Genomic DNA, 13,069 nt, shown 5'->3' on the forward strand with positions numbered 1-13,069 from the left:
GTCCTGCCCAAGGGTAAGCTAGTTTCTCCAAATACTGTAGACTGAATTTGTTGGGGGACAGCTGATTCTGCCAGTGCTACATTTTGTGGCACTTGGCTAGAATGGAGCCAGCTCCTCTATTTTCTCTGGCAGCCACCTGTGTTTGACAGAGTGGTGTCATTTGTCCCTTTAAAAAATCCAGTGGTTACCCCTTTAGCCTTTCCCAGCTGGAATTGTAAACATAGAGTCCTCACCCCTGCTAAGTCTGTTTCCTCATCAGACTTGTCTCCACCTTTTTCCATGCCCACATCTCCTTGCAAAAAGAAGAGTTGCAAGTTATGGCATTCCAAAGGCAGGTTTGTATGACAAGAAAGAATCTGCATGGGTAATATAACGCATAGTGCACGTGTGATTGCACAAGGAAGGTGTGTTGCAATTTCATGGCATGTTCAGACAACCTCAACAAGCTCAAGAATTAATTTCACGTCTAATGCAAACACAGCAGCAGCTTGCCAAGCACCCACCAAATGCACAAATGAACCCTGGTTTGGTTTCTTTTTTTTTTTTTTTTTTGGAAAGAGTATGACCATCCCTGGGATTATGATAGGAATAAAGGCAAAAGAATAACTCAGTAGCTGTGCAATACTCAGTCACTTGGACCAAACAGAAGGTGACAGCTGCCTAGGGCAAAGGTTCCTGCTGCCAGAGCTCTCACAGTGGTCACTAGATTGTGTTCCTCAGACTCTGGTGCATAACTTGGAAATAATGAGGTCAGTTTGTTTTGTTGCTTTGTTTTTACTGGCATACAAGTGGCCTATTTTATAAAGTTCAAATGTACAACTAATAAGCAAATAGTCACCACAAATGCTACAGACTATGAGGTTTTTATGCCAGACTAGCAAATGAAAACAGATTACCCGACATATTAACTAAACACAAAAGAACAATTCAGTGCTGTCAGTAGATTTAAATTACTAAAATATAGATATGTATGCTCTCTTCAGGATGCCTTGGCAAAGTATCACTGGCTTTTGACCCCTGTTAAACCCAGTAAGACAGTATTACAGCTCATGCTCTATTCATTTAAAGGGGGGGAAAGCAACCTCATACAAGCCCATATTTCAGTGCAGCTTTCCCTTTTTTTAGCATCTGAGTCTAGAGCCTAGAGCTGGAGGAGGATTCATCCCAGAGTGTACAAGTTGTGTAATAATGAGCTTCTGACCTGGAATTTCAGCTTTAAGCATATCCTGAGCACCTGGGCTCCCATGCACTGTCTCAAGGCAGCACCAGGCAGTGTTTTGCAGCTCTTGGTTTCGTCAGGGGAGCACAGGGTATTAATAGCTAGGCTTGTGTTTGGAGAGCAATCATACAGCCTGATTGAGGCTGTTGTATTGCTGTTTCCTCTGCTTCTTTCTGACTTGGGGTTATCCTCTTTAAAATGATTTAGGGATTAAAAAAAAATTATTGAAAGCAGTGCATTACAATATTGTTCATAAGTGATATTATTTAAGAGGGTACTGAACTGTTGCTGACAAGGCCTGACATTGCTATCTGTGCTGACCAGTAGGTATCAACATTTTCCACTTGTCTCACTTCTGTGCATTAGTAGGAATTCATTAAAAAATAACCCCAGGCCCTGCAAACCACTTCTGTTTCTGAGACTGCTGGCAGTAGGGATCCTCAGTGTTACAACTGCAGACGTGCCTTTCTTTCCAACACGTTTTGAGACAGACACTTTCTGTTCCCCAGGTTCTGAGCAGACAGGGAAGCAGTTCCCTCCATTTCCTTCTGCTGCTGCAGCCATGAAGCAGCTCCACTCTGCCTCTTGCCATGCAAGGGCCTTGCTGCTGCTCAGGGCAGACAGCAGCAGCTCCGTGCCTGCTGCCTTTCCAGGAGCCTGGATGCAGCTTGTGTAAGGGCTTATATAACTCCTTTAATGTCAGGGCTCCGGTTCTGCGTCTGCCTGCAGAGAACTCCTCCTTTTGTACGCAGGTCGGGGCTCAGAGCAGAGGCAGCTCCGGGCTCAGCCAGCAGCAGAGGAGGCAGATCTGCCTGCTGTGGATAACAGAGTGCAGGGCAGGGGGCAGCACGGCGGGGCAGGTGATGTGTCCTAGCTTGGGGCAGAGGGGGAAGCTTGTTAGAAGCTTCCCTGTGCTGCAGATAATGTTGAGTCAGTAGATGAGGTTTGGGTTGTTTACTGGCAGCTCTGAGCCACTAAATTCATGAGGGAACACAGAGCAACACAGAGCAGCAGAAACCTCTGAGGCCTCACACATCCAGACACTGAAATCCATTCAGGAGAGGTGATAATATTTGAATATCAGGAGAGTTGTCAGCTGACATGCTAATCCCTCTGTCCTAGGAGCACATGAAAGTTGCTGCCACACATTGTGAAACCATGCCTAGTCACAACATTTGGAGAAGTGATGTTACATTCCAGCCAGTGTAGTTACTTGCCCCAAAGGAACCTGAGTAACAGGGTGTTGACTTGGAAAATTCCCATCCGACCAGTCTAACCAGGTACCAGGCTCCCATGGCTACAAGGTGCTGCAGCTGAGAAGCAGGACAACCACACTCCCATGATCTGCTTCATCCATAAGGCCCCTGCCCCACAGCTCTTCTGGGAGCCCCTTGCCTCTTTCCTCTGAGGTGGAGAGGCTTGAAATGCTTTGCTGTTTTACAACTGTTTTTGCTGCTCCTTCTCACACTTCTGAGCACTCTGTGGGTGAAAAGGTGGATGACAGGAGCAGGAACATCTGGCTGGGAGAGAGGAGCGAAGCTGAGGCTGGATTCCTGCCTGATCCCACTGGGGCCTAGTCCTTGTTTTTAATTTTCTCTCTCCCAGTGGCCCTGCCCAGAGGACTTCACCCCTCATCCCACGGTCACCAGTTGTTCATTGCTTGCTGTACACTGATTTATCTTCTTGAATTTGCCTTGCCTCTGCTCATTAATATGCATTGAGTACTTCACCTTTTCTTTCTTTGACATTATTGCTACTTTTTTCCAACACACCATTTGCTTAACAAATATTTTTTCTCCTCTCAGCTTTTCTAAAAATATTATCTTTCCCTTCACTGTTTAGGTTAAGGATGGAGCACAGATGTAGAAGAAATGGAGGTCCTTACTCTTCTCCTAGATGGGATGTAAAGATCAGCCTAATGATCTTTATGCAGGTATTGAAGGATAGTCTCTGTCTCATTGACCACAGAAAGGTTTTTTCTGTGGCAAAAGAAATCCGGTCATTCTAGCCTTATATTTTTCACTTCAGGTTTACCAGGAAGGGCTGTAGCAAGGCATGTACTTCTGGAGCTAAACCCAGCTGCACCACGGTGCAAACAGGGCACTTGGTGTCCACCCCAACCCAGGCTACTGAGGAACATGTGGGAGCTGCATGCTGGGGAAAACAGCCTGGATGTCTGCTCCACGTGCTGCGGCAGCCACAGGCAGTGAAGGGGTGGGGACCAGAAAAACCACTCCTTATTCTCTCTGCACAGAGAAAATAAACGTCTGTGCTTCCCCCCCTGACAGCTCCTCCCATCTGCAGGGCCAACAGGCTAAAGGCACATCTTGCACTTGGAGTAAGGGAAACTGGTTTCTTCTGAGAGCTTTGCTGGAGGAACACTCACAAGGGAAAAGTCATCAGGGGAAACATGTTGAAAAAGGAGAGAGGGGAAAGGATGCCTCATTACTCACCGGGGTCCCCTCTGCTCACCTTGTATGGTTTAGGTTTCTGACCTGCTGGGGATCTGTTTCTCACCCTCTCATATTCTGAGCAAGGAGAGCTGAAATCTTCCAACTCAATTTACCCCATAATATTTCACTGATGGAGAAATACATCAAAATTATACTTAGCAAGAGTAAAGTGTTGGAGAGGCCTGGCCATACGGCCACATCACTGACCTGCAGTGGGCTGCTGCTTTCACCTTTCACATTATCTCACCAAGGGACACAGTGCCAGAAACTGCTTCCGTGGCCTGTCTGGCCTAGCTTTGGGTCTCTGCTTTGCCTTGTGCTGGACCAGCCCTTCTCTTAGCACATTTTTGCAGGTTTTTTGGGGATGCTGCAGACATACTACCCCCTGAGACTGTCAGCACAGGTAAAATCTTTCACATAAATGGCTGTTTGTCTGAAATAGTGAGGTGTCCCCACTTCCTGGCAGAAAGACTGGAATTGTTTTACTAATGTCATAATCCGTGTCCACCCACAGCATCAGTTCTGAACCATGGTGTTTACATTAAAAACATACCAAGCATACTTTTGGAGGGACATAATAATAATAATAATAATAATAATAATCTTGTTTATGTAATAAAGCTAAAAAAAATGAAACAAAACCAATTAAGGTTGGTGAAGTCAGTCACCATACGGACAATATAAATGACAACAGGGGTGATTTGGCACTGCTTCACAAGGGGTGCTGGCCCTGTGTTTGCAGGCACAGTGAGCCGGTGTGAGGACATGGAAGTGACATCTGGACTGCATGTCTTTGTGGGAATGCTCCCTGGCGGCCAGCTTTTGGCATGGCCAGGCCGAGAGTGGCCATACAAAACTGGTGGAGTGGCACAAGCACCGATACAGGGTGCTGCGGGAATTCAGCACCGTAGCTGGCCTTGCAGAGCGCTTTTCTCCACTGTGAGCTCCTAGTCAGGTGCGTTTCCTTTCTGTGCACTCTGGTGGCACCACACTTGGCAGGGCACAGAGCATGGTGGGGCAGGGACGAGCCAAGCACCTGTCCCCATAAATGGACACAGAGCAGGTGGGCACGAGTATCCCAGAAGGAAACAAAACACTCTACAGAAACCCGCGGGGCTGCGGCACGGGCGCTGATGCGAAGTTGCCACCGGGGCTGCCTGGCGATGCCCGTCCCAGGCTCCCGGGGGATTCCCGGCGGGCTGCAGGCACGCAGCGTCCCGCGGCCATTCCGGCTTCCAGGAGAGAACAGCCCGGAGCTCCCCGCCTGGGTCAGGCGCTTTGCGGTACCCCCCGCACGCAGCGGGCCGGGAGCCCGGCGGGCCGGGCGCTCATTGCCCGCCCCGGGGGCGGTGCCGGCGGCGGGGGCGGAGCGCCGGGCGCACCTGAGCGAGCGACACCACCCGCCCGCTCCGCCCCAGCCGCGGCCGCGGGGCTTCTCCGCTCCCGGGGCGCCGGTCCGGCTGCGGCCCCGAGCTGCGGCGGCGTCCGCGGCTGGAGCGCCGCCTCCCCGCTGGTGGGCACAGCGCCGGGCTCCCAACGGGAGGCAGAGGAAGGAGAGGCGGCGGGCGGGCTCCGCGGCGCGGCCTCCGCGCCCTCCCCGTCCCGATCGCGGCCCCGGTTGCGCCCGCTCTCGCCGGGTGGGCGCTGCGCTCCCGCGGCGCGATGTCGGCGCGGCGGCGGCGGAGGGCGGCCACAGAGCCGGAGGAGGAAGAGGAGGAGGAGGAGGCGGGTAGCGACAAGGTGAGAACGCGCGGGGGCGGCGGCGGCTTTTGGGGCAGGGGGGCAGCGCTGCCTCCGCCAGGGCCCGACGCGCCGCCCGTGGGGCTCCGCTCTCCCGGCCCCGGCACCAGGGACCCTCCGGTGCCTCCCGGGCTGTAACGCGGCCGCGCTCTCGGGTGGCGGGAGGAGAGAGAGGGCTGGGTGCCAGGTTAGGGGGTGTGTGCCCACGCGTGTTTTACCCCATTGCCGTTTCCCCGTGGCGAGACTGAAATGGGAGCGGCCCGGCTCTCTCTCTCACGGCCCGCAGCGAAAGCTCAGCGCCGTGGCTGCGTGTCGTGTCTCACCTCTCCCCTAGGGAGCTGATGGCGGGGTGTGACCCCAGCGCTGCTGGGCACCACCCGGCCGCTCCCTCGCACCTCTCATTCCCCCCTGCCCTCTTGGGTGCCGAGGAGAGCCGGGGAGAAAAGGTAAAACCAGTTGGTTGCGATAAGAGCAGTTTAGTAATTGAAATGAAAGAGTGGCATTAATGAGAAGGGAGATGACAAAAAGGCGTATAAAACCCAGGGAAGTGCAAGTGGCGCAGAATACAATTGCTTCGCCACCTGCCCAACAAGGAGCAGCAATCAATCAGCCTTTCTCAGCCAGTACCCCCCAGGAGAGCCTTTGACCAGGTCAGATCCACTGTTCTGGCCCCTCCTGGCTCCTTGTGCACTTCCTCACTGGCAGAGCATGGGAAACACAAAAGTCCTTGACTTGGGCTGAGCAGTGCTCAGCGAAGCCAACACATCAGCGTGTTATCAACCTTATTCCCCTGCTAAATCCAAAACACAGCACCGTAGCAGCTCCTAGGAAGAAAATTAACTCTATCCCGGAGAAAACTGGGACACTGGCCCAGGCCAAGAGCACGCTTCAGTGTGGTTGGGCCAGTCCAGTAGCACTGGAACTAACTCAGAACAGTGATCTGCTCCATTTAAAGGCTGTGTCAGCATTTCCTCAGCAACTCTTTCTGCTTTATGGCCTGTTAAGTGATAGGCATTCACCTCTGGCCTGGAAAGGACTTACAGTATGACATTTCTGCTAAGGCAAGAGGTTTTTGAAATACTAAGTCTATGCATCAGGTTCATTACAGTGGCAAAACAGCCACAGTGCTGTTCTCTTGTTTGCTGTGGAGTTAAGGCTTATCTCTACAAAAGCTAGGCGCATCACCACATTACAGTTGCTAATTGTCTGAATAAAATGAAAGAGAAGGTCTCATTTGGGTAACTGGAATTGAAGTTTAGAAAAAAGCTTTCTGATGGCTAAATTGAGGTAGCAATACTGTGTTTTTACTTGAATCAGTAACTGCTTAAACTTGCATGGATGTCGATGTTGCAGAGTGTCTGCCAGAGTAGTCTGCCAGTGTCTGTCAGAGTAGTCTGCCTTAGGCATTGTGGCAAGGAACTGGAAAGGGAAACTCAAGACTTTTTATTCCATGCTTTGGTTGCTTTAATTCAAAGCCAATGAATTTGCAAATTTGTAGTGCTGTGCTACATTGAGACCTGTGATCACATAAGATAGTGTTTAGACTATAGCTGTGCACATTATTTCTCTGTAGATGAGAAGTAAATTTAAACATGATTTCTCATCACAGTCTGCTCCAAAAGCTGTTTTCCTGTGGAGATACTCTGGTTTGCTTTATTTTGCAGAGTAACTTTATTTCTGAGGTGTGCAGTGAGCTGCCTTCAAAGAATTCTTGCCATTCAAAGCCTCTGCTACCCTGACCTTCAAAGGGTGACTCTAATCTTTGTTTACCTGTGTGATTTTCAGAGAGTAAATGCTGTTCTTACTTACAGGCCTACTGTGGTTTTACTCCAGCCACTCAACAGCTTAGTGTTTCACTCCATTTTGGGTGGTGTGGAGCAGACAGGAGGCTGGTGCTGTGTGTGCAGCCAGGATGCTGGTTACAGGAGATAGATTTCAGTATGCATACATTTGTGTTCGCTTGAACAACAGCTGGGGAAAGCCTTTTTCACTGCACAGGAGACTTTCTCATGGGTTATTTGTGGGATCCTCTGTGTTCCCACTGGAGTTGTTGAACCCATCTACAATGTGCCCAGCACTGGTGACCCTGTTGTGGCTCACAAGTGACAGTAAGGATTGATTTTACATATTAAGTTGGCTTTAGTGCCATTGGTGACTGCAGAGATAAACCAGTATTTTGTACTGAGTTTCCAATCAGTGGGTCACAATTTGGGACTCTCTTTTGGATATGAGCACACACATAAGGTCTGCTGTAGGTGATTTGATGAGTAGCATCTGGTCATCAGGATTCACAGGTGTCACATTATACAGCTTCCTAGATGGTTATCACTCTGCTCCATCTCTTGCCTAGACTTTACAGCAAGTGGATATTTTTATTGTCCTCTGGCTATTTTGAGATGACCTTTTTCGTGTGGTGATCCTGTATTTGGACTCAAAACTGGTTCTTTGGCTGATAACTACTCAAGGAAGCCATGATTCAGTGGGTTTGCACAGCTTTCTAGAATTCAGCTCAGAAACATCACCCCCTTCATCACTTGTAATGAAGGAGAAAACTTGTTTCTTTGGGTTGTATGTGCTTCATTCTGCTTCTGATCTTGTTGGCCCAAACCAAGTCTTCCATATACATAAAGGCAACATGCATCTTCTTTTGTCTGAGTAGAGAAGCCCTCTGTGTTTATTGAAGAGCTCCAGAAACACTAAATACGTTTGAAGGTTTTTCTGAATTCTACTTTGAGCCCTATTTTCAACATGCTCTCTGGTACTTTTTGTGTTACAATTACTATGTCCATAGATGCTCATTTCCTACTGAATTTAAGTGAAGCTGTTGGGGATTTTCTTCCTCATTTGCATGCCTTTTGTCACTAATTTGAAACAACTGGTAGCTATTTCTATATCGATGGAGTTTCAAAGGAAAGTTCAATTCCTTGGTTTTGTATGAAGGAATATGATATATCCTTTGTGAAAGCTTCTTGAAGTTCCCAAGCTCTGCAAGTCTTAGGATCTCCACTTGCTCATTAGGTTATTGAGCTGGTGATATTTTGCAAAATTGCTGTGAACATGCCTTTGCTGTGTAGGGCCCTGCAATTCACAAGTTTTTTGTTTTCTTTGTATTGTCCTCTGGCATACAGGAGTGATTTTTTGGTTGTCACTTTCTTACTTCCTGCTCCTTGCCCTGGCTGCTCTTTTCCCTAAGAATGTCTGGTCAAAGTGCCTTCATAAATACTCTGTGAGCATTGGGAGAAAGAGGAATGACTTGGCATTCAGATGCTGATCTTCATGTGTTCATGATTCTTTTAAAATTTCAATTGCTTGCTTTTTTTGCTAAAAAGTAAAGGACAGTGCTTTCAAAGACTTCCAAAAAATTAGCATATCCTGGAAGAAATCGTACAGTTATTCTTCTTTGTACTGTACAGAGTTGTCAGAGTAGGACAGGGAGGGGGAATTGTGATTGTATTGCTGGCTGTTAATCATTTATAACTACAAGAAGCTTGGAATCACTGAATGCTGTTTCTCTTGTGGCATTGAAAAAGCTGTTTCTGTTCCACGGGACAGCCCTTCCAAGGAATCAATTGCCAAATAAGTTGTTCAGACCTGTGAAGCTCAGTTTGGCACTTGGATCTTTAATGTCCAAAACCTTAGAAACCTGCTGGGAGATAAATGAAATTCTTGGCTGCAGTATAGACTATTGTGGATCTGTCTGTCTGCCATGGATCACTTTGTTACTTCATTGGGATTACCTCTCTTGCAGTACCCCAAAAATGTATCAGTTTAATTTCCACAGAGAAGTCTAACCTCTATGCTTTCTGCTCCATGCATGGTAATAATAATCAGGGCAGACTATTTCCAAGCATCTGTTTTCTTGGAAATGGTGGTGAATTAGTACTAATGCAGAGAGCGAGGGGTCTGTAGTTTCCACTTACTGATTCAGTATGTGCAGCTCTCTCGCCTGAGTTTCTGCATATGCCAGGCTTTAATAGTTTGGAAAGAAAGGTTTCATTATTCAGGATCTTCTGGTACTTTGATATCTTGGCTTCAGAGGAAGGTATCAAAGTGCAACTATTAAACACTCTACAATGTGCTCTAACTGAACTATTGACTTTACTATGGAACTTTTGAGAGAGACTGCAGAAAGATCAAAGATGGAGAAGGAAACATACTTCAAGTAATACTTAGACTTATAAAATGACAATAACTAAATACTTTTACTCATTAACTTTTTCTCATAAATTGTTGGACAGTGGCTTCATTTTTTTAGTTGCTCTTCCTGGGGATGTTACATTCTCAAAGAAGAACATATTTGCTATCTGCTTAGGAGTTCCTTATGGTGTCCTGGGAAAATGCCATGCAAGAGGAACGTTGCAAGTGCCTTTGTAACCAGAATAATTCTGGTGCGTGGTTTGCTTGGCATGTATTAATTGCAGTGGAGGGCATGTGGTACAAAACAGCACTTCAAATGTGTGGTCTTTTAGATGATGAAAGATGGATTTCTCTCCATGACACACAGCTGTATTTCATGAGCTGTTGCAAAATAGTGGGCAAGCAGAAATCCACATGGACGCCTAATTTATGGCAAGATGTCACATGTTCTGAATTCCTGGTATGGAGGCTCAAGCTCTTGACTGGCTGGGTTTCCCCCTTTGTATGGCCAAGTATTTGTGTTCTTGTAGAGAAGATTTAGCACCAGGATGAAAGTCTTGTCTTTTAAGAATACTAAACTTAAACCATCTACCCCTTATGGACACTTTGTGTGTGAATCAAGCAGGCAGGAGTGGCACACTCTCTTTATATAAATAAACTCTAGGGAAAAATCCAAACACCTTGGATAAAACACTTAATTTGGAGTGGGGTTGAAAGGTTTCCTAGGCACTTAGGACAGTACAACCTGTGCTGGCCTCAATTAACCTTTGTAAACCTCCTGAATTCCTGCTCACAGTGTGAAACCCACGACATTTCCCACAGACCTTCACGGGTCCTTGGTGTTACTGTGTACTGAGCTTGGCCACATCTCAAATCTGAAGGGCTGCTTGGGTTTGTGCTGAACTCCAGAACTGCTTCTACAAGGTCAAGCTGCAGTAGTAAGGCTCTTGATAGATTTTTTCTTTTTAGAGTGTTTTTGTAGTGATTAACTTAGTGTTTCCTTCCATGATGATTGTCGTTATTTGTGGCTATAAACTGGAATGTTTGTAACCAGTCACATAAAATAGTTTAGAAAATTATTAGCAAGGAAGTCTCGTCCCCCAGTGATGGGGTTCTAAGCACTTAAGGATGCAGAAGACAATTAACTAGCTTTTAGTGATCTATGCCCTCTTTGGCTCCTAAGTTTACAAATTAAGTGCCTCATTCAGGAAATTGTTGTGGCTGTGATAGCAGTTAACTGGAAAATAAAGCATTCATAGTAATTTTTGAGGTATGTTGCACAGGGAAGTTGAAGATAGTTGAGATGCTGATTCCCCCCCTGGTCACTTTAGTAATATAAGGCCAAAAAAATGCACCAAGTTCTAAGCAACTTTGGGTTGCACCAGCCAAACTCTTGTGAGCTGCTGAAAATCACAGAATATAAACACAGGCCCCTTCTTCCAGCTGGTTAGATACGCTGAAAAAAGCTGTGCACTTGTGAATTCAGATGTTAGAAGTAGCAAATTTAAAGTATTGCTGATAATGAGGTGCTTATAAGTGATAATTGTGTGTTTAAAGATCAGAAGGACAAAACTAAGTATGATTTTTTTTGTTTGTTTATTTAAACACAGTTGTTTTCTGCAACACCAAAGTGGAATAAAAAAGTTTGGGGATATTCTTAGTTCTGAGTGCTTAGAAGAGAGAACATCTCTGCCATCTGCAAGCAGGGATTAATATTAAAGACGCTAAGTCATGGTCTTAGGGCCAGGATTACTGCCCGTCATCTGCGTAGTGAGTGGTGTCTTGTAGGACTGCACAGACAGCTTGCTGCACTCCAAAGCAGGTCACAGGAGTTGAAATATGGCTTTTGGATAGCTGGGATTCCCTCAGTTGCATCTATAGTGATTTCCTAGGCTATGGTGCAACACTGTGAGAAACATCTCTGAATAGCAGGGTTGTGAGTGTGGTAATTTTTTATTTATTTATTTGCTTTTTCAGGTGTTCTACAGACTTTCTGAAGTCTGGACCAGAGCTTATTTGCTCTTGTTACTTGTATTAATTACAGGCAGAGTCTGCCTAATTATTCAACTGTGGGATTTCACAGTCTGGGGAAGCATTGATCACCTTTTTGAAAGAAGTAAATGGTGTAAAATTGATGATTTCATCTAGGGCATATATGTGCTACATCAAGTGAATGAGAAAAACCCAGGCCTAACTTAAAGAAAGAGAAGACATACCTACCCACTTGGCTTGTGCATGTGTGCAGTGCAAGCACACTGTCTCAGGTTCTGAAAGGTTAAAAGCACTGTCTTAATGGAAAGGGTGGTGATTTTCCTCGGATCAGTGTCCCTGGGGAGGGTCTGAGGTTGGAGCCTGCTGCAGCACCCTGGTCAGCTCCTGACCCCTGGCCCCTCCACGGCTGCCTCTGCCCAGCCCCTGGGTGTGGGCTGGGTGCTTGCCTTTGGGCAACCAGTTATGTGAAACTTTATTTTCTGCCTCATGCTGTTTGCAGGGGCCAGGCGCTGGGACAGAGCTTACACCGAGGTGCAGCCGCAGGGAAAAGGCCATGGATTATAAACAGAGTAACCACGCTGGGCGTGGGTGGGGTGACTGGGGGTGTAAGCACCTGAATTCTGTGCTGTCTTGTAGTGGGGATGAAAGAGAGGATGTACCTCTGATGGCTCAGAAAAAGTGACAAAAATACTCAGAACAAGGGAAGAAAGTAATATTGTTATGGAAGAGTAGGAAAGAAAAGCAGAAGTTTCTAATTAATGGAAATAGAGGGGAATGGAAATAAGGAGAATGGAGACCTGAGATGAGGAAGTTGGAAAAAGAGGGAGATGGACAAATAGCATATAGCAGTGGAGAAGAAATTTTTAAGGCACAGTTACTTAACAGTCCCCAGAATGGCTAAGAGCTGATGAACTTGAGGCACCAGGGCAGGCTGGAAGCTTTGAGATTGTAAGAAGGTGAGCAGAGTCAGGGAGGTCAGGAGGAAGTTCAGGTCTCAAAAGAGCCAGACACTGAGCTAGAGATTGCTCTCTGTGTTACTGCTGTGCCAGGGCTGAGTGCAGCTTTCCAGCTCCCTGGAGCTGTGGTGTTTGCAACTTTACAATGCCTGAAGTCACCCTGTGTGTTGGCTTTAACTGAGGGAAAATTAGTCCTGACATTGTGCTCTGAGAGTTGGTAACAATTTGTATGTGGGCACCAAAATATGTAGCACCTGTTTTGCATTTGGGTTAGACACACAGTCTGTCTAGATGATGTCTTCTCTAGCAGTCCTCAGCAAGCACTGAAGAAAGAATTACAGTATTCTAGTCATACACAAAATTATTTTGAGTAATACTCTGTCTGTGGGACACTCCGTCACTTCACAGTTTGGTTTTGGATTGTTCTTTTCAAGCCTGAGGTTTCAATGTACCACGTATAAAACTGCCAGCAGCCTCTTCTTTGTATAAAGGGACTGTTTTTTCATGCATTACATTTTCTATTGTTTCTTCTTAATTTGACATTTAAGCTTCCCCTTGTTCCATAGAAGGGT

The 13,069-nt window shown here is 46.7% G+C and overlaps 1 protein-coding gene across 2 annotated transcripts in view; it reads left to right on the top strand.

Moving 5' to 3' along the window:
* The first annotated feature begins 4,999 nt into the window (after positions 1 to 4,999).
* CDS1 (CDP-diacylglycerol synthase 1) overlaps positions 5,000 to 13,069 on the top strand; it is a 30,743-nt gene continuing 22,673 nt past the window's right edge. The window contains exon 1 of one of the 2 annotated variants that reach the window (XR_003379903.2): positions 5,000 to 5,412. Coding sequence is in view for 1 of the 2 variants with exons in the window: in XM_005485307.4 (XP_005485364.1) it covers positions 5,335 to 5,412 (78 nt within the window). In the remaining variant the exon portion in view is untranslated. The remainder of the gene's footprint in view (positions 5,413 to 13,069) is intronic. The other variant, XM_005485307.4, reaches the window with a different exon arrangement.

The sequence above is a fragment of the Zonotrichia albicollis genome, chromosome 5 (genome assembly GCF_047830755.1).
Source record: "Zonotrichia albicollis isolate bZonAlb1 chromosome 5, bZonAlb1.hap1, whole genome shotgun sequence".
Lineage (NCBI taxonomy): Eukaryota > Metazoa > Chordata > Aves > Passeriformes > Passerellidae > Zonotrichia > Zonotrichia albicollis.